Source organism: Arachis hypogaea, chromosome 13 (assembly GCF_003086295.3).
Source record: "Arachis hypogaea cultivar Tifrunner chromosome 13, arahy.Tifrunner.gnm2.J5K5, whole genome shotgun sequence".
In the NCBI taxonomy this organism is placed as follows: Eukaryota; Viridiplantae; Streptophyta; class Magnoliopsida; order Fabales; family Fabaceae; genus Arachis; species Arachis hypogaea.
The window spans coordinates 9874665-9896620 of record NC_092048.1 but is presented as its reverse complement, the minus strand read 5'-3'; the positions used below and the strand labels follow the sequence as shown (position 1 = coordinate 9896620).

Genomic DNA, 21956 nt, shown 5'->3' with positions numbered 1-21956 from the left:
ATACAAATAGGATAATTTAAACGTTAGGGACACAAATAAGATTTACCCCAAACATTAGGAACAAAAATGATACTTTACTCTAAATTTGATAAGTAAAAGCATAAACGTCTTTCGCATTTCACTAATGAAAGTGAATTCTTGTTATCATCATTTCCATCCATAATGTTTGTAAGATTATATAATTATAAAAGTTCTGCTACTGTTGAAAGTCAAGTCAACTAGTCAAGTGCTCTCATTGATTCATCAACCTTTTTCCCGTCACATGAAATTCTTACTTTTTACCCATGGATAAGATTTTCCTGACAATGTTCAAGATTTCCTGACAATATTAAGGATAAGAGACGTATATGTAATTTATTTTACGAGTATTGCTAGGGAGTCAATGGTCTAAGTATATAATATATACAATGGACTAAATCTTTGGTCCATAAATAAAATGAACATCACCCATACTATCAAGAATAACCATCCGATAGTAGGGATAATAAACATCTTATATCATAAAACCACTCATCCCAAAAACTTAAGCTGATTTTGAATTCACCAATGATTGAACTCTTAATCTTTCGGATCTAAAATTCTAATACCATGTCATGAACCCATTCATCCCAAAAACATAACCTGACAGAATAATGTAACACTAATGGTCATATCTCTAATACTAGCTAAACCTCCATTGTACATATTGTACACTTAAGCCATTGACTCCCTATACTTTATCTTATTTTATATATATATATATTCTTATTTTTAAAAATATATTCTAGTAGATTAACCGTAAATTTTAAGGCTAATTTTTTTTAATGAAGTTGATATGTGAGTTATGTTGAGTTATGAAGTATTAGGGAGATATACACGGTTGTGACGGCGTTCAATTTTTTATTTTAGTGGGAAAAAATCGAATCGTCCGATTTCATTGAAGAGAGAGAGGGACACAAATCGGACCTAGGATTTTCTGAAATCGGACCCAAAATTTTCATTGCAGAATTTTATGGATACTGAAATTGGACCTAGGGTTTTCCGTCTCGGACCCAGGATTTTTTACCAATACACAAATCGGCCGATTTGATTTGTCTTACGCAGTCCTCATACCATGATAAAACACCGTATACCTTCATAACTCTGCTATACACCAACCTTCTCTCCATATTAAAATTACTAGAAAATCGATATTTTGAATATATTTACAAATTTCCCTATAAAAGCCAGGTTGCCATTGTGATTTGTGAATCATTCTATCATTACATTGTTCTGCATTTACAGGGATGGCAAATCGAGCTTCAACTTCTGAGACCATGGCTACTAATTACGATGTCTTTCTGAGTTTTAGGGGTGAAGACACACGTCATGGATTCACAGGTCATCTCTACGATGCTCTCTGCCGCAACGGAATCAACACCTTCATCGATGATGAGAATCTCAGAACAGGAGAAACAATTCGACCTCAACTCCTTCAATCCATTGAAGCCTCAAAGATCTCCATTATTGTTTTCTCAACAAACTATGCATCTTCAACATGGTGCCTTGATGAACTCGTCCAGATCCTGCGGTGTCACAGGGAAAGGAACCAGCTTGTGTTTCCAGTCTTCTACAAAATAGAGCCTTCACATGTACGGTATCAGAAGGAAACTTACAAGAAAGCCATGGATGCTCATGAAATCAAGTTTGGTTGTCACTCTCAGAAGGTGAAAGAATGGAAGGAAGCTTTGAACAAAACATCCAACAGGAAAGGATTTCATTTGAAACAAGGGTAAGTAATAAATACCTTCTCCCCGATTGTTTTAGTGTCTAAACTCTAAATCACATTTTTAATTCTCTTATAATTGTGAGGATGTGTGGTAATGGTATGCTTGACTATTAATATAACTATATACCATGCTTAACTATCAAAGGATTGGAGGGATTAGTATGACGATATTACAATACTCGTCGACAGTTTAAAAAAATAAATTCCCGTCTTCTAAGGATGTGAGTGATAAACTAACAATCTATTTTTTTCAGTGTAACGGTGAATTTATGTATTTTTTTTTAAAATATGGATTTAATTTTTTTTAATTTTAAATAACAAATCAGACTTTCAGATCTGAAAAATAATAAAATTTGTAGAAAAATTTAATTGTCAAATTTCATAGCGCACAAATCAGATTGGAGGGTCTGGTTTGTGTCGAAATAATTTTTTCAGGTCGGATTTGCACATGTAAACAATTTTTTAATACTAAAATACAAATATGACAATCTGAATATTAGATTGGTATGTTTAAAAAAATTTAAAACAAAAAAAAAAAAACAAATTTAATCCTCAGATTTACATGTTTAAAAGAAATTTGAAAGTCACAAATCTAAAGGTCCCTCAGAGCTCAGATCTGTGGTTTTCACATAATAAAAAAGGGAAATTTTCTGGTGGCCAAGATTACAATGACTAAGAATGGCCAAGATTTGACTATCCTATAAACAGATGACATATGGGAAGGAGCATGCAGGTTTTGGTGGGATTGATTATTATAAATGCTAGTAATTATTGTAGGACAAAAAAAATGTCATGACCAAAATTATATGTACATTATATGGGCTTTTGTGTAAAAAAAAGGCTATTAATCATTTTTTAGTGAATAATACCCAAAACTAAAAATCCATTATAATAATGGGTCAACAAAACCTCCTGAATTATTAATAAATAACGGTAATATGAGGAAAAAAGAAAATAAAAATAAATCATGGGACATTTATATAAATTCTTGATATTAATGTATTTGTAGCATGGATTATATAAGAGAATAAATTTATAAAGTGTTTAAATTTTATAACAAAATATTATTTTAATAAAAATTATTATTATTATTATTATTATTATTATTAAAAGAGAAATTATTGGGATTAACAACTTTTAGTATTTTTGGTTATTTTTTAACAACATAAATATTAAATTATATTTAACAGATAAATTTTATTAATTTATGTGTATAAATTTTAAAAAATTTGAGTGAAAATAATAAATATAGGTGTAAATTAGATGTTTATTGTGTGTAAAATCTATGTAATATATAAGTACAAATTATTGCTGGTTAAGTACGGGCCAAAAATGATAATACTTATTGGCCATGTAGCATTACTTTTATTAAAAAATTTTATAATAGATTCTATTAATAATATTTATCTTCTCACTTTTTAAATTCACTAAAGCTAGTATCTGTAAATCTTAAATTCATAATGTCATACCTAGAATAATTTATTTAAATAAACTAGTTAAAAATCAATAATATCATATTGTATTAAAAATGGAAGCATCATAATTTTGTCCTCTCAATATTTATATTTTTTTATCCTTAAATAATGTTAATTGTTTTACTATAGATAATTATTGAATTTTTTTTCTAATTTTATTCTTATTCAAATTTAAATTTTGAGACTTCCATGTTTTTAAAAGCGGCTGTATTAGCAAATCCCAAATATAAAAAATAAAGTGAATGATACATATAAAATAAAATATATATTATAACTTTTTGCTTTGAATATACCAAAATTTTCTAATATTTAATTTAATTATATTTTATTTTTAACTCTAAAATAAATTTTAATTTGATCTTGCAATAATATCTATTTTTACAGTACATAATTATTTGATTAATTTTTTAATTACATCTAAATAAATTACACTTAATCTTGTTACTCTAATTCTAAATATATATTTTTTAAAATTTTATTCTTAATCACATTACTTTCTTTTTAAGTAAATTTAAATTCGAATAAGAATAAAATTAGAAAAAAAATCAATAATAATCTATTGTAAAACAATTAACATTATTTAAGGATAAAAATATAAATATTGAGAGGACAAAATTATGATGCTTCCATTTTTAATACAATCTAGTATTATTGATTTTCAACTAGTTCATTTAAATAAATTATCCTAGATATGACATTATGAATTTAAGATTTACAGATACTAACTTTAGTGAATTCAAAAAGTGAAAAGATAAATATTATTAATAGAATCTATTATAAAGATTTTTAATAAAAGTAATGCTACATGATCAATAAGTATTATTATTTTTGGCCCGTACTTAATCAGTAATAATTTGTACTCATATATTACATAGATTTTACACACAATAAACATCTAATTTATATCTATATTTATTATTTTCACTCAAATTTTTCAAAATTTATACACATGAATTAATAAAATTTATCTATTAAATATAATTTAATATTTATGTTGCTCAAAAAATGACCAAAAATTCTAAAAGTTATTAATCCCAATAATTTCTCTTTTAATAATAATAATAATAATAATAATAATAATAATAATAATAATAGTTATTTTTATTAAAATAATATTTCATTATAAAATTTAAATACTTTATAAATTTATTCTCTCATATAATCCATACTACAAATATATTAATAGCAAGAATTTATATAAATGTCCCATGATTTTGTTCTTTTTCTTTTTCCCTTATATTACCGTTATTTATTAATAATTCAGGAGGTTTTGTTTACCATCATTATAATGGACTTTTAGTTTTGGGTATTATTCATTCAAAAATGATTAATAAGGCTTTTTTTTTTTTTTTTTCACAAAAGATCCATATAATGTACACATAATTTTGGTCATGACATTTCCTTTTTTATCCTGCAATAATTACTAGCATTTATAACAATCAATCTTACCAAAATCTGTATGCTTCTTTTCATATGTCATTTGTTTATAGAATAGTCAAATCTTGGCCATTCTTAGTCATGGTAACCTTAGCCACTGGAGAACTTCCCAATAAAAAAACACACCAAGATTCAACATTGTTGAAAAACACTGTTGGAAAGGCAACACCAAAATTAAAAAACGTCTATTTTATCTATATAAAAGTTGATACCCATATTTTCTTGCAACTAGAGAATGACATTTCTTCTGCTTATTCTATTGTCACATAAATTCTTTTGCTAAATTATAACTTTTATAGAATTTTAAATTTGTTTTTCTTATTAATCTTCCTCATCTAATGACATTAACTAGAATTATTTCTTAATTAATAATAAATTTAATACCATTATTTGTTTATTCTCTAAGAAAAAAAACTATCATATTATTTATTTGTCATTAATTAATTCTATTTGTTAAAATAGTATTCTATTCTTATATATGTTATATTATAGATCAAATAATCTATATATTATATTTTTTTTATAGATTTTTGAATTTCTAAGGTGAAATTATAAGTTGTGAAATTAATTGATATTCAACGATATTAAAATAAATTATTGCAAAAATACTTGAATTTATCAAAACCAAATAAAAAAAGATTATTTTTTTCTTATACGTACTTTATAAAAATTCTAGTTAAACAAATACTTTAATATATATATATATATATATTAACCCGTGCCATGCACGTGATAAGATTAAAATTATAATTTTAAATTATTTTGTTAAGATTAATTTAAATTATAATAATTTGATTAATAAAAATATAACATGTTATGTATTATTTGTTTTTTCTTAAGCTAATGTTAAATATATTAACTCTAAAATAGTTATTAATTGATTTTAGTAATTTACTTTTTTCAATAAATTAAACATATATATTCAATGTAACCATAAATAACTTAATAATACTTAGACCCACCAACAAATTTTTATATGTTGTTTTACTGTCAAGTAAAAACATATCAAAATTAGCTCAAAATAAATAATAAACTCTTAGAGAATTCTAATGTACAAAATTCTCTAATAAACAATAAATAATTTAAATCTACTAAAAAATAACTCAACACTTTTCTTTGATGCCTGCAAAACATATACTTGAAATAATATTATATCAATGTTAGTATACAGTTTTACAATCATCGAGCGTATTTACTATACATGATTCCTTCTTAAAAGTTATTATATACATGTGTGCAGTCAGAAGATAAATTACTGGACTTTATTTTATTTTTCTAAATTATTATAATTATGCATTATTCATTAAATGCTAATTGTAATATTGTAATATAATTATAATAAAGATATTTTTCTAAAATAAATTTAGAAGAGAGAATAATACTTTCATTTTGGAGGGAAAATGAATTCATTAGGAATTAACACATCACTTTTATTAGTTGATAATGTATTAAATATTGATTTTATATAATTATAATAAAAATATTTCTCTAAATTAGTATAATCATGCATTATTCGTTAAATGTTAATTGTAATATAATTATAATAAATATATTTTTCTAAAATAAATTTAGAAAAGAAAATAGTGATTCCATTTTAGAGAAAAAATGAATTCATGAGGAATTAACACTTCACTTTTATTAGTTGGAGAAAAAATCCAATTTTAATATATTTTGTCATTATTATACATTTTTCTCTAATCATACATCTACTGTTTTCTTTTCTTTGTTTCAGCATTTTGAACCTGAGTTTAACTTCTCGTAGTTCTAACTTCTCAGTCATTCTATTAAATATAGTTGATAATTATTGAAATTCTTTGATTAATATAGAAGAAAAATATATTATTATATGATAGAATTAATATGAGTATATTTTATTATTAAATAAATAAAGTTAATATAAAATAAAATTATACATAAAAAAAGTAAAGAAAATAAAATTAAAATAGCAAAAGTGAAAAAGAGACCTTTTTTATAATTTTGTTTTGTCATTTTTATGTATAGAAGATTAGAAAATAGTAAATTTTTAACTAAATTAATTTATATTTGTTGTATTCAATTTAAATAAGTAATAAATTATCTTATTTTAATTTATTCCTTAAATTTATATATCATAAAAATTAAATCAAATAATTAATATACATAATTTTAAATTGTGTGATACTTGAATATCTATTCAAATCAATTAGTTGATATAATTAATTCATCATAATGAATTGACTTTAATGAGTTAAACAAAATAAAGCAGAAGCGTGCTACGTTGATTCTATCATTAAAGGTAAAAATTCGATTTTTATATAATAGAATAGATAGAATAGATAATATAATAGACAACGAGAAAGAGAAAGATAAACATTTTAGATCCTAAGTTGTTTCATTTGGATGTTATAATGTGGGTATCACATTATTTTACTTATTCTACCATATAGACCCTTTTGTAACTTTATTTCCGTATCGATGGAATTTCACTACCTTTGAGTACTAAATTAAAATTCAAAATAAAACTGAAAAAAAAAAGTAAAGAGTATAAAATTATTGATTGAAAAATACTCTAAATAATAAAAAGTCAAATTAATTTTAATATTAAATTCATTAATACGATTTTAGTTTTATATAATAGTTAGAAAATAGATTAGTAAAAGCAAATGGAAGAATGACTTTAATTAGTATTTGGTAAAATATTCATTTAGAATAATTAAAAAATATAAAATTATGATATTATTAAAAATAATACATTTTTATGTTAAAAAATTATATTTAAATAAAATATTTATAAAATATAAAATTTAGAGTAACATAGCTTCATGAACATTAATCATTAATCAATTATGAACTAACATAAAATTATAATATAATTTATTTATGAAAAAATAATCAATAATTAATATTAATAAATATAAAAATCATCCAAACACTTTGATTAAAAGTATGAGTGGTTAATTATTATTCATTATTAATAATATTTTGTTCATAACAAAAACTGAAAATATAATTATTCAAATTTAGATTTTAGAAAAATAAACGTATAAGTAACAAATGATCTATTTTATCATGTTTATTATAAATTAATAAATTAATAAATTAAACTAATTGATATAATGAATTATAATTAATTAATTGATATAAATTATAATAAATTATATGATATTTAAAAAGAAAATAAAATAAATAAAAAAATAAAAAGAAATAGAAGAATAGAAGACTACTATAAAATAAATTGAATGTAAGTTTTTTTTCTTTTTACAAATTTTATATCACATCCGCTTCAATAATAATAAATAAAAATACATCAACAATAAATAAAAATACATCAACTTAATATCTAAGAGAAATGATGAGATAAAATCGTAACACAATTCTAAAATAAAAGCTTAAATTAAACCATAATATCATTGCACAACACAAATTAAAAGTAATTTCACATTACAATATACCACACAAATAGGCAAATGACTTAAGCTTAATTACGGATTTTTATTTTTTATGCAAACATGATAATACCATAGTCTATAAATGCTTAATGGATAACATATCATATATTGCTCTGAATGATGAGCACGGGAGTTGAAGAGTGTGTGCTTATTTGTGTCCATGATAGTTGTCTTTTTGTGAGGACGCCTCATATGAAGAAAAAGAATTGTTGTAAAAGCTACCCAATGAAAGAGTAATTGGTAAATGAATGATATTTTCTTCTAGCATATATGGTCTTTTATAGTAGTAAAATAAAAATGGAATAAAATTTTATATTTTTATTTTAGAAATAGAATTTGATATTTATCCTAATAAAATTAAATAAATAATTGGTTATATTTAAATAAATAAAATAAATTAAATAAAAATATTTTTAAGAATTAATCAAATCAATTAGTCAATACAAATAATTAGTATAATTAATTTTATTTGATTTATTGAATTCAAAAAATAAATTAAAAAATAATTGATTGAATTAATTAGTTGATATAATTAATTTATTATAATTGATTGGATTTAATGAATTAAAAAAAATAGGAAAACATAGGAGACAATAATTTTTTTAACTAAATTAATATGTATTTATTGTATTTAATCAGTATAAGTAACAAATCATCTATGTTATTATGTACCTTATAAATTAATGAATTAAAATAATTGATATAATAAATTACAATTATTTGATTGATATAAATTATAATAAATCGTGTGATATTTAAATATCTAATCAAATCAATTAGTTGATATAATTAATTTACTGTAATAAATTATATTCAATGAGTTATAAAAAATAAATTAAAAAACACACTAAGAAGTATGTCACGCCCATCATGAAGTGCAGAAATTCAATTTTTATATAATAAAAATATACATTCTTATATATGTTATAGAAATATGATTTGATTCTATGAACTTGTTTATTTTTTTTAAACTTGCCACCTATATTCACCATGGAATTTTAATTTTTCTAAAATAAATTTAGAAGAGAGAATAGTACTTTCATTTTGGAGAAAAAATAAATTCATGAAAAATTGACACCTCGCTTTCATTAGTTGATAATGTATTAAATATTAATTTTATATAATTATAATAAATATATTTTTCTAAATTAGTATAATCATACATTATTCATTAAATGTTAATTGTAATATAAATATAATAAAGATATTTTTCTAAAATAAATTTAGAAGAGAGAATAGTGCTTTCATTTTAGAAGAAAAATGAATTTATGAAAAATTGACACCTCACTTCAATTAATTAGGAAAAAATACAATTTTAGTATATTAAGTAGAAGTATATTATTATTATTATTATTATTATTATTATTATTATTATTATTATTATTATTATTATTAAAAATATTTTCGATTGATAATTGATAAGTAGTTTAATAATGTATTAAATATGAATTTTATATAACTATAATAAAGATATTTTCCTAAATTAGTATAATTATGCATTATTCATTAAATGCATTCATTTTGGAGGAAAAATGAATTCATGAGGAATTCACACCTCACTCTCATTAGTTAAGAAAAAAATCTAATTTTAATATATTAAGTAGATTATATAAATAGAAATACTTGTTAAGTATATATAAAAGAGGAGATATATAATTATATATAATATAATTACTATATATGTAACAGATATAAATTGTTATAATTATAGAGATTTACTATAATTATATTAAATTTAATTATGAATGTAAATAAATAAAAGTGATAATAATTAATATTATTTTTTTTTTACATTTAATATTTACCGTAAATATAAAAAATATTGAGAAAAAAAGTAGATACTGACTTTATTTTATTTTATTTTACATCATGAATTTTTTTACTAAAATTAATGGAGGGAAAAAAATCTTTATGATTATATATCAATTTCAATCACAATAAATAAGATGAATCTGTTGAGCAACTAACCAATTTAACGGGTAAATGTTATTTTCTTTTAAGCCAAAAAATCCATCTTTTATTTTCATTAAATACTTATATTGATTCAATTAAATGAGTATTTTAATAAAAGGAATAATAACATAATTATCGTTATTAATATTAAATTGGTTATTAATATATATATATATATATTTTGAATTATCATTAATATTAAATTAGTTATTTATATATATATATATATTTATTGTTGCTTCTACAACCGTACAATAATATTTCCTTTCATTTGTTAACTAATTAAACTTCGTTATTTATATTAAATATATTTAATGATTACTAAAAATTAATCATATAATTATCATTATTAATAACCAATTATTTAATAATCAATTTATATTTCTCTAAAATATAATTTTCTATCTTTTTATTATTATTATTATTATTATTATTATTATTATTATTATTATTATTATTATATAATAGGTCATCATTAAGATAATAACTTGTCATTAATAAAATTTTAGGATGATGAATAAAAAATATAATTATATCAATATAATTAAAATAGTTAAAAATATTTTTTATTGATAATTAGATTAATAATGTATTAATTATTGATTTTATATAATTATAATAGAGATATTTTTTTAAATTAGTATAATTATGAATTATTCATTAAATGCTAAGTATAATATTGTTATATAATTATAATTAAGATAATTTTCTGAAATAAATTTAAAAGAGATTAGTATAATTATAATAAAGAGATTATCTTAAATTAGTATAATTATGTATCATTCATTACATACTAATTATAATATAATTATATCAATTAAAGATAATTTTTAAAAATAAATTTAAAAGAGAGTAATAGTGCAATCATTTTGGAAGGAAAATGGGTTCACGAGAAAGTGACACCTCACTTTCATTAGTTGGTGGAAAACCCAATTTTAGTATATTAAATAGAAGTAGATTGGTATAAATTATAATAAATTATATAACATTTAAAAAGAAAATAAAATGAATAAGAAGAAAATAAAAATAAATAGAATAGATAGAAGACTATAATAAAATAAATTGAATGTAAGAATTTTTTTTTTGGGTACATTTCATATCACATCCGTTTCAATAATAATAATAACAAATAAAAATATGTCAACTTGATATCTAAGAAAAAATGATGAGATAAAATCGTAATACAGTTCTAAAGTAAAAGTTTAAATTAGAACATAATATCATTACACAACACATATTAAAAGTAATTTTATACTACAATATATCACAAACAGGTAAATAACTTAAATTTAAATACGAAATATTTTTTATTTATGCATACATGATAACATATCTTATAGAGCTCCGAATGATGAGTACGAAAGTTGGAGTGTGCAGTAATTTGTATCCACGATAGTTGTCTTCTTGCAACGACCCTCATAGGAAGAAAAAGAATTGTTGTAAAAGCTATCAAATGAAAGAGTAATTGGTAAACGAATGATATTTTTTTCTAGCATACATGATCTTTTATAGTAGTAAAATAAAAATGGAAAGAATTAAATTTTATATTTTTATATTTTTATATTAGGAATAGAATTTGATATTTATCCTAATAAAATTAGGATTATTATCAATATAAATGGGTTAACAACTTGTCACTAATAAAATCATTGGATAATGAATAAGAATTAGAATGATATGAATATAATTAAAATATTTAAAAATATTTTCGATTGATAATTAGTTTAATGATGCATTAAATATTGACTTTATATAATTATAATAAAGATATTTTCTTAAATTAGTATAATTATGTATTATTCATTAAAATAATTAAAAATATTCTACTAATAATTGATAAGTAGTTTAATAATGTATTAAATATTAATTTTATATAATTAAAATAAAGATATTTTCTTAAATTAGTATAATTATGCATTATTCATTAAATGCATTCATTTTGGAGGGAAAATTGGTTCACGAGAAAGTGACACCTCACTTTCATTAGTTGGGGGAAAACCCAGTTTTAGTATATTAAGTAGATATCGAACTAGATTTTATTATACTACAGAATCTATTATAATATAATTCTTCGTTTTAAGAGTTAAAAATACTACTTAAACAAATATTTCAATATATATATATATATATATATATATATTGATCGAATTAATATTATTTTCAGTGTAATATACTATAAAATTTATTATATTTGTTTTAACAGCTATATAGATTGTTTTATAACTAATTAACAAAGTCAAAATTCCTCTATTATCCTTTTAGTTATCCAAAAAGATTTGTAACAAAAGTTTATGGCCTGAGTATTTTTCAAATTGTACAAGTCTAAATCTAGTGATCTCTAAAATTGATATCCTTAATTTTCATTATTCAGTACTTCTATATTAATTTGAATCAATATCTTGTGTGATAATATGTACATGGTCATATAAGTGAAGATTTATTCATCAATTATTTTAGTTTCAACTAAATAACACCTTTATTAGAATCGAGTGTTTAACGCCTCAAAAAGTTCTTTAATAAAATTATCCTTAAAATATTGCATGATCATTCAATGCCCAATCTCAATATTTGAAAGCTGCTTGCACATCTACAGGTATGAATTCGAGTTTATTCAAAAAATTGTAAGCAAGGCATTGACTCATATACCTCCAAGACAATTACTTACTGAGGATCGTATGATTGGATTGCAAACTCGAGTTGTAGAAGTGAAGTCACATCTATATTCTTGGTACAGGGTATTATCCAATGGCGAATCACCCAAAAGAAAGCACTACAACAACAATACCATGTTGGGGATTGTTGGAATTGGTGGGAGTGGAAAGACGACGCTTGCCAAAGCCTTGTACAACTCCATCTGCTACCGGTTTGAATGTGTTTGTTTTCTTCTCAATGTTAGAAAAATTTCAGATCAAGAAGAGGGCCTAGTACGTCTACAGCAAACGCTCCTCTCAAAGTTGCTTGGGGAGTGGGAAATCAAGGTCCACAGTGTCGAGGAAGGAATCAGTATGATCAAAGAGAAACTTAGCAAAAAAAGAGCTCTTATTGTTCTTGATGATGTTGATAAGATAGAACAATTAAAAGCATTGGCAGGAGAATGTGACTGGTTTAGTGATACGACTCGAATTGTTATGACAACAAGGGATAAATATCTTCTAACAGCTCATAAAGTAGAAAAGATTTACAAGATGAAATTGCTAAGTGACCCTGAATCTCTAGAGCTCTTGTGTTGGAACGCCTTCAAAATGACAAGGCCCAAAGAAAACTATGAAGATCTATCCAATCAAGCAATACATTATGCCCAGGGCCTCCCATTAGCCTTAAAGGTTATAGGGTCTAATTTGATTAATAAAAATTTAGAAGAGTGGAAGTCTGCTTTGGACAAATATGAGAAGAATCCTCCTAAAGACATTCAAAGTGTTCTTAGAGTAAGCTATGATAGTCTTGAAGGCAATGAAAAGGATATTTTTCTTGACATAGCATGCTTCTTCAATGGGAAGAAATGGGAATATGTAAAAAATGTATTAGATGGATGTGGTATGTTTACAGAAGATGGTATTAGAATACTAGTTGATAAATCTCTCTTAACTATCAGCGATGGTTACTTGAGGATGCATGATCTAATACAGAATATGGGTAGAGAGATTGTGAAGCAGGAGGCACCAAGAGAAGTTAGTGACCGCAGCAGATTATGGTTTCATGAAGATGTTCTTGAACTACTACCCGATGATAAAGTGAGAACTACACAAACTTTCTTTCTTATTTAACTTTTACCTGTCAGATGCAGGGTATTCTAGTTATTTGTCTTCCTCCCATCAATAGGCATTGCAAAAGTTTTGAAAAGTTTTGTTTTATTTTGTTCCCCCTTCAAGCCTTCCTCGAAAATAATAACATTTAATGTGACATATTCTTATTTCATAGGAAAATAAAAAAATTGAAGGAATAAAGCTTGTTCAATGTGAAGAACATGATTGGACTGACACTGCCTTTGAAAAGGTGAAGAAACTTAGAATTCTTATTCTTCGGAACACAAACCTTTCATGTCGGACTATTCCTCTACCTGAGCAATTAAGGCTGCTTGATTGGAAGGGGTACCCTTCAAATTCTATTCCGTCGAACTTAAAAAAAATTGTTGCCTTCAGTTTACGTCATAGTCCTCTCATGTTGGAAGAGCCGTTTCAGGTACAACTAGTTGTCTGATTCCCTTCTTATAAAAGATTCACTTTTATTGTGCATACTACTTTCTTCTAAAACTTGAAATTTATACACAAGGATCCATTTAGACTATGCGTAATTCTTGTTAATTTACACCATTAGACAACTTTTTATATATTTATATTACCTTTGTGATTAGTTTATCAAATTTTAGAAAATTCAAAAGGGCACCAATAATAGACAAATAATCTAAAGACGATAATTGACTTATATGAAAAATTGTTTTGTCAAAATAAAGTAGTGTTTAACATATTAAATCACTTCCATATTTTATAAAAATTTTACATGATTAATCTATATGGTGAAATGTCTCAATTCAATGGTTGGATTGGTGGAATTCATATAATATATTGTTACCTTTTTTTAATTTATTGATTTTTGTTTGCAGAACTTTAAGCATTTGACTTACATGAATTTCTCCCATTGTGAATCCATCACTCATTTTCCTAGCGTATCTGAAGCCCGAAGTTTAAGAAAATTGATACTCAATGGATGCAAAAACTTGGTTAGCTTTGATGAATCGGTTGGAGATCTCCCAAACCTTACATATTTGAGAGCTTCAAAGTGCACTAAGTTAAGAAAGTTTCCTTCAAGAATTTGTCTGCCTTCACTAGAGCACCTTTCCTTTAACTGGTGTAGAAGACTTGGACTCTTCCCGGACATAGTAGGAAAGATGGATAAGCCATTAAAGATTTGTTTGAAAGCTACTGTTATTCAAGAGCTTCCGGATTCCTTGGTTGATCTTGTAGGACTTCGCTATTTAGATTTGACAAGTTGCGAGAAACTTGGTTATCTTCCAAGCAGCTTATTTATGCTGCCAAATTTTGTCACATTGAAAGTTGGAGGATGCCCTCAACTTGGTGGATCATTTGCAAGATTCAGAGAAAGCCTTTCAACTACTGCAGAGTGCCGTCCAAGTTTAGAAACTCTGCATTTCAGCCATGCAAGTTTATGTGACGAAGATCTTCAAGTAATTATGCAGAGTTTTCCAAACTTGGAAGTCTTAAATGTTTCATCAAACAACTTTGTGTCTATTCCAGCATGCATTCAAGAATCGTCCTACTTGACAAGTTTGGATTTGAGTTGTTGCCTAAAGCTTCAAGAAATTCCAGAACTTCCCTCTAGTGTTAGGAAAGTGGATGTGAGACACTGCAATTCCTTAAGTGCAAACACAACAAGTATGCTATGGTCACAGGTTTGTTACTTTTTATCATTTCATATATTTTTAACGAAAATAATGATTAAAAAGAAGAGAGAGAAAAATACTGAAGCAATATCTTTTGATTTGTAGGTGTCCAGAGAGATAAATAAATTACAAGTTGTGATGCCAACTTCCAATACAAAGATTCCAGAATGGTGGGACCATCGTACAAGTTGGAAGCGCGGTCGTCCACAGGACCTGAATTTCAAGGCACGTGGCAAGTTCCCAGTTGTGGCTTTGGCGTTTGTGTTTGGAGAAATGAACTATCAATCTGTTGGGCTGCACTTGTCCATTGAGTCTGGGGATGTAAACTCTGCATACCAACCATCGCATAATTTCACAGTTGCGGAAAATCATGTGTTGTTGTGCGACCTACGACTATGGTTCAGTGATGAGGAGTGGAAGAGACTTGATGCACATGTTGAGCATGGTAACACATGGAAGACAGTGGAGGTGAGGTGTGTACCAGACATCATCCCAGTTCATTGGGGAGTGTATGTTTACAAGAAAGAAACAAGCATGAAAGATATCCAATTTCAGGAGTCGGAATTCGTTGATGGTCTATATAGTGAACAGATATCCAATTGGAAGAAGAGTGCTGAGGAACTTGCCATTGCTAGCTTCTCAGAAAGCCTCAAAACTGTGGTAAAAAATTTGAAGCGGCTTATGGCTCCAAGAGAAGAAGAGCAAAGCATTTGCTTAATGCAACAGGATGAGGATGAGGATGAGGAAGGAGAGTCAGACATGGAAGCATAGAGGCAGCTAAGGTTCCCCCATAGGAAACATGTAATGAGTTGACATTTGACAAGGTTATAGGTGACCAATTCTCACTGTACTTGGTCAGTTTAGTTTTGTGCAAATAATTTGTCGTCATAAGATTTATATAACTTTTACTAAAAATAATTCACCTCAGTTATCATTTTTATTTTTTCACATTATTTATTTTTATTTTTCAGTGTTACATAATTTTTTTCCTCCATTTTCCCCTTTTTTCTTAATTTATCTAACCAATTGAATTCTAATCAAGTACCCGATTATCCAAATCAATTCAATTCGGTTTTGATTGATTCGGACCAATTCAGTTCTAATTACATTTAAAAAAAAAAAAAACTAGATGATGATGTTAACATCAATTAAGAGATATCTCACATAAATAGTCTATCTCTTAGTCAACTTAATCTTGATGATGCTAACATCAACTCAAGCGAGAAGAGATATCTAACACATTTTCTTCACAAAGAATTGTGAGACTATCCGTTGGATACCCAAATTCTTTCTCAGCTTGATTTAGTGAGTCTTGAAATGAAAGTTGGTTCAAGGATGATATGGGGATCAAAAACAGCTTCATTTTCTCTCTAACATAAACCGCAAGATATCCCTTTGGCACTTTCATAGCTTTTAAAGATAAAGTAAATGACTCCTTTCTTGCGAATTACGATATTGGATAAACCAAAACCTGTGTAAGTCGATGAAATACTAGCCTAAGAAATGAAAATAAGAAGTAAGTTTTTGAGTTTCTTGTGCTTTAGGATGTGAATGAATTGTGTTGCTGCTAAATGCTTGCAACCATCAACATATATATATAGATAAAATGATATGCTATAAATATAATGCCACTTGAATGATTGATGAGGATTCAATCAAGGGCTTTTAACCAATCAAGACTTAATTTTCAACAATTTTAGTTAGATGGCTGGAAGAAATTGCTGCAGAGAATGATATAATTGGGATTGGATTTCATCAATGACACTACTTTCTAGTATTCGGTTATAAGAATTTTTTCGGAGCATGTAAAACTGTCATTAAAAGTAAATTTTCGGTTAAAAAAATCTCTAATGAGAAATAAATCAATAATAAACTAATATTTATTATTTATTAGTTAAATTTAATTTAAGAAGATTAATTATTCTTATAAAGTTAATTTTAATCTCACTAATAGTTTTTTTCTATTTAATTTTTAATTTTTTATTATTGGATTAGTCTCATTATTTCTTATTGAACCGTGATTCAAAATTTTGCAAAATAAATTTTAAAATAGCCAAAAAAAATTTATTTATCGAAAATCGGATTCTTATATAACATTTTTTATGAAGTAGGAATCCTAGTTTATTGTAGTGAGTCGTAATCTTGGAAAGTGTGATGGTAGAAAACAAATAGACAATAATATGGTATTTTGAGAATATTTTGCATTTTTTTTTGGTGACTTGAATATTTTGCATTTGTTATTATGCAAAGTTTATTGAAATTTCTTGATACACAGCTTTTTAAAAAAATAATATAAGAAGTTGTTGACTTTGATCCATATTTCTATTTTTATGTGTGTATGTCTCAAAAAAATAAAAAAAATGAAAAATAAAAAATTTCAGTTGATATGAATCCATTATAAATAAAAGATAAGAATATATAAGTAAATTTATAATTTACTAATATATTTTAAATATTTAACTTTAACAGAAATTAAATTAAAAAAAATTATATAATATAAAACTTAATTAAAAAATATTAAAAATTTAATAAAATTATAAAGATCTATAAAATAATTAAATTTAATTTAAAATTATCGAATAAATTAACATATTTAAATAAATTATTATTTAATAATTTTTAACTAGATCATCATCTCTAAAATATATACAATTTATACTTTCTGATTGTGGTTGTATTCTAAAAAAAGAAGAGAAATGTTTTTCCTTGAAGGCTTAGTTTAAGTAAGAAAAGTCGATTAAAAAAAAGAAAACGAAAAGAAAAATAAAAATGCATTATTTTGTGATTTTTGATTTTTCCCTAAAAAATAAGCAGGGCCCTTCCTCACAGCCACCCTCCGCATTTACACGATCCTACCAATTCCGTCGAGTAATTCCAGAGAAATGGTGACGCGGCGGCGATGGATGCGATGCCCACGCACCCGCCGCTATACTTGGAGAGGTTTGAGGTGCTGCATGGCGACGTGAAGATCATCATGATGATAAGTTCGCTGACGAGTGACGAAGGAGCTTGATCTCTGCGCCTCCTCGCTCGCCGTCATCAGTTTCTTCAACGACAGAAAACACGAACAGAGACTACTCTGGCCTCCACCACGACGGCATTAGTTTAGTCGTTCCCGGCGCCGCCGTTAACGTCGAGCTCTATATGTTCTGCGCACCATTGAAGATTTGATAGGTCCGTTTCTATGCTGCATGTTACTAACGTCTTCTTTTGATCAAGTCAAACAGTCAATTCACTTTGACTCCCAAAACCTATTCTAATTTCAACTTAGTTGATATCCAATTTTTTTTCAAAGAAATTTTTATTTGATACTTAATTTCCATTATTTTTTCTTTTACCAAAATCTTCATTACTCCCACAAAGCTTAATGTCGTAGGGTTTAGAGTTAAATGAGTTATGTTAAAATTATCTTTTTACTGATAAAAATGTTTTTAATTTTGTTATTAATAAAAATATCTCAAATAATTTAAAAACTTATAAAAAATATCTTGCTGTGTCTAGAGAATACTCGGTTAACAAAAAATTCTAAGGTGGCTCACTTGTCAAAATTTTATTTGTCACAGAGAAAATTTTGTTTTGTCGTATTACTCTTTTCTATTAACGAAGAATATCTAAGTTTATAAATGTGTATTTTTGTCACATCTATTCTTAATATATAAAAGTAGATACATAAGCATGCACCACATTACTTTTGAGACATTTCTTTCCTCCTACTAATATCATGTCAGCAATATTACTTACTTGGCACAACTAGAATCAACCACTCAATTCTTGCCAAATCAACTATTATTTTCAAATCAGCAAAAAAATAAAATATACAAATAAAAAACTAAAAAATAAAATCCAATAAATTTGTAACTTCCAAATATATTAAATTCTGTTCGTTACCTGGGGTTCTCGGGTAATCGGGTTGTCGATGAATGGTGATAAGGAGAGAGAGAGATCCCGGGCGAGTGCGGAGCGGGTACCGGCAACGTTGGGGAGCGAGCGGAGTGAGGGGGTGGCCACCTGCAAGGACACTCCGACGATCAAGTCAGAGTCCGTACTGAGGGTGGCAGAGTTAGGTAAGGATGTGACGTACCTTCGGGGGAGAGCTGTCCTTTCCCCTTATATAGCGTGTTGGGTGGGCCTAGTGGTGGCTTGGCCCATTGGTGGAGAGTTTGAGCTGTCACTTTCCACGCATGCGGGTCGTCCATACTAGAGGGTCGGTACCTCGGGTACCGACCCTGGGGGTTCCGACCCGGCTAGTGGCGCGGTTGTGAGGTGGTTGGTCTCTGGGTCGGTTATGGCTAACCGACCCGAAGGGATCCGTTAGGGCTCCTTGGGTTTGGGTGGGGTGGTGCCCCGACCCGGCGGTTTCTTGGGCTGGACCGTCAGTCCGTAACAGTGCCCCCAACGCGTTAGCCTCGAGGTCCGAGACTCGTGGCTGGGCGCGTTCGTCGTGAGCTCTTCTTTTTCTCGGCAGTTCGTGGGTGACGCTTTGTTTTTCTTCGCGTTTGGTCGCTTCGATTTTCGTGCCGCCTTTTGGTTTTGGCGCTGAGCATTTAATGCCCGTCGCTTCGTTGTTTTGAAATTTTAGGTGAAATGGCAGTTATGCCCCTACCCTTTAGGGGCTCCTCCTCGGCGGTTACGCTTTTCTTGTCTTACTTTAATTTCGTAACCCCCACTCCTCTCTTTTACTATTCTTCCTCTCTTCTCCGCAAGTTCTTCAGTGTTGCTGCCTCTTTTGTTCATACTGCTGTTGTTGCTTGAAGCATCTTGCTCTTTGTTTTCTTTGCAATCTCCTGTTTCTTCTTGTGAGTTTTCTGTTCGTTCTTCCCTTGTTTCAATTGTTGCTTTATTTCTGGCGCTTTTGCTTTGTTGCATGCTTGGATCTTTTGCGTTTCTTGTTTGTTTTTCCTTTTTAGAGGGGGTGCCACTGGATTTTTCTTTAGTTTCGCTCGCATTTCTGGATTTTTCCTGGGTTTTTTGCTTGTATTTCTGGGTTTTTCCTGGGTTTTTTGCTTGCATTTTTGGGTTTAGGGGGAGATTTGTAGCTTCCTTTTTCTCTTTCTTGTTTTGAGGGTTTCCGACTTCCCATGTTGACTTTAGTGGTGCCCCCAATGTAGGTATGGACGATCGTCTTGCTTCTTCGAGCCAGGCCCAGCGCCCCCTGGCCGACTTCGTCGACCACTATGCTTGGGTTTCCTCAGACGTGAAGGATACCCCTTCCAAGGTGACTAGGGAAAGTCTCCAGAAGTTACGACAAGCTGGACTCTTATTTGGGGGGGGGGTCCCGAGGAGGCGCTCTACCAGGTCTTTGTCCCTGCTGCTCGTGAGCGCGTGTGCCATAAGAATTTGGCTTCCCCGACAGTTGTTGATTGGTTGTGGGTTTACGAGCCTATGTTCACGACTTTAGGGCTTCGTCTACCTTTTTCCCCTTTTATTATGGGCTTGCTGAATCGCTGTGATGTTGTGCCATCGCAACTTCATCCGAATAGCTGGGCCTCCATTCGGTGTTTTGAAATGGTCTGCGAGTTCCTCGAGCTTCCGATCTCAGTGAACGTCTTTCTTTACCTTTTTCTGCTCACGAACCCTTCTAGCCAGGGGAAGGTTAAGAAGGGTTATATGTCTTTTAGGGCCCAACAGGGGCGTAGGATTTTTGGTCTCTTTGAGGACTCCTTTCACGGGTTTAAGTCTACCTTTTTTAAAGTTAGACCGGTAGAAAGGCATCATCCTTTTTGGCTCTCGGCTGAGGGAGCTCGTCTGATCCCGACCTATTAGAGTTTTGGTGCGGGATCTGATTATCTTATCAAAGTATCTTATGACTGGTTGAATAAGGAGGATCATAGCATTGCTGACATTCTGTTGTCTATTTTTGGTGAAAAGAATCTTAATCCTCGCTTGCTAATGGGAGACCGGGAAGCCGATCGGTCGTATGTTGGTGGGATATCTCTTCCTTGCACTTTTGTATTTTCCTTTTCTTATCTATTGACGTCTTTCCTTTCTCCTTTGTTCACAGTTTCCATGGCTGGCGGGAAGAAAACTTTAGCTGAATTGATGAGTCTCATCAAGGGAAATGAGGAGGGTGAAGGTGACTCTCCATCGAACCCTCCAGCGGGCCAAGGGTAGGAGGAGGTTGGTGAGACCGGGGAAACCGGAGATCGGGCGGCCGAGACCGGCCCGGTTCACCAGGGAGATGCTGTCCCTTCCGAGAAGGTTGAGGAGGTTTCTGATGTGGGGGTGGAGATTTTTGAGGACGACTTTGGTGATGAAGAACTGAGACTCGTGGGAAATGTTAAAAAGAGAAAACGGGACACCGGCAAGGCCCTCTCTGTTATGGAGAAGAACTTCGATGCCGGGGGCTTCATCGAGTCTCAATTACTCCCCAGTACCGAGGAGTATTTCCATGAGGCCAACCTCTCCGGGCAGGCTAGGTGGATCTATCGTAGTCTCCTCCGTGCTGCTGCTATCACCAAGAAGGTTGAACCTGTCTTGGGTAGCTATCACGCCATGGAGGTGAAGCTTAGGAACTCCCA

The 21956-nt window shown here is 28.3% G+C and overlaps 1 protein-coding gene across 1 annotated transcript; it reads left to right on the top strand.

Annotated features, from left to right (window-relative positions):
* The first annotated feature begins 1215 nt into the window (after positions 1 to 1215).
* Positions 1216 to 16365, top strand: LOC112737095 (TMV resistance protein N). The gene is made up of 5 exons (XM_025786848.3): positions 1216 to 1750; positions 12634 to 13771; positions 13959 to 14219; positions 14641 to 15447; positions 15544 to 16365. The coding sequence occupies exons 1-5, from the start codon at positions 1266 to 1268 to the stop codon at positions 16207 to 16209; spliced, it is 3357 nt and encodes a 1118-aa protein (XP_025642633.1). The 5' UTR covers positions 1216 to 1265; the 3' UTR covers positions 16210 to 16365.
* The last annotated feature ends 5591 nt before the right edge of the window (positions 16366 to 21956 follow it).

What these genes read in the sequence shown, in the direction of transcription:
- LOC112737095 (XM_025786848.3), top strand. Translation starts at nt 1,266, where the DNA reads ATGGCAAATCGAGCTTCAACTTCTGAGACCATGGCTACTAATTACGAT. An exon ending in AACTACTACCCGATGATAAA is followed by an intron (nt 13,772 to 13,958) that starts GTGAGAACTACA and finishes CTTATTTCATAG; the next exon opens with GAAAATAAAAAAATTGAAGG. An exon ending in TGTTGGAAGAGCCGTTTCAG is followed by an intron (nt 14,220 to 14,640) that starts GTACAACTAGTT and finishes TTTTGTTTGCAG; the next exon opens with AACTTTAAGCATTTGACTTA.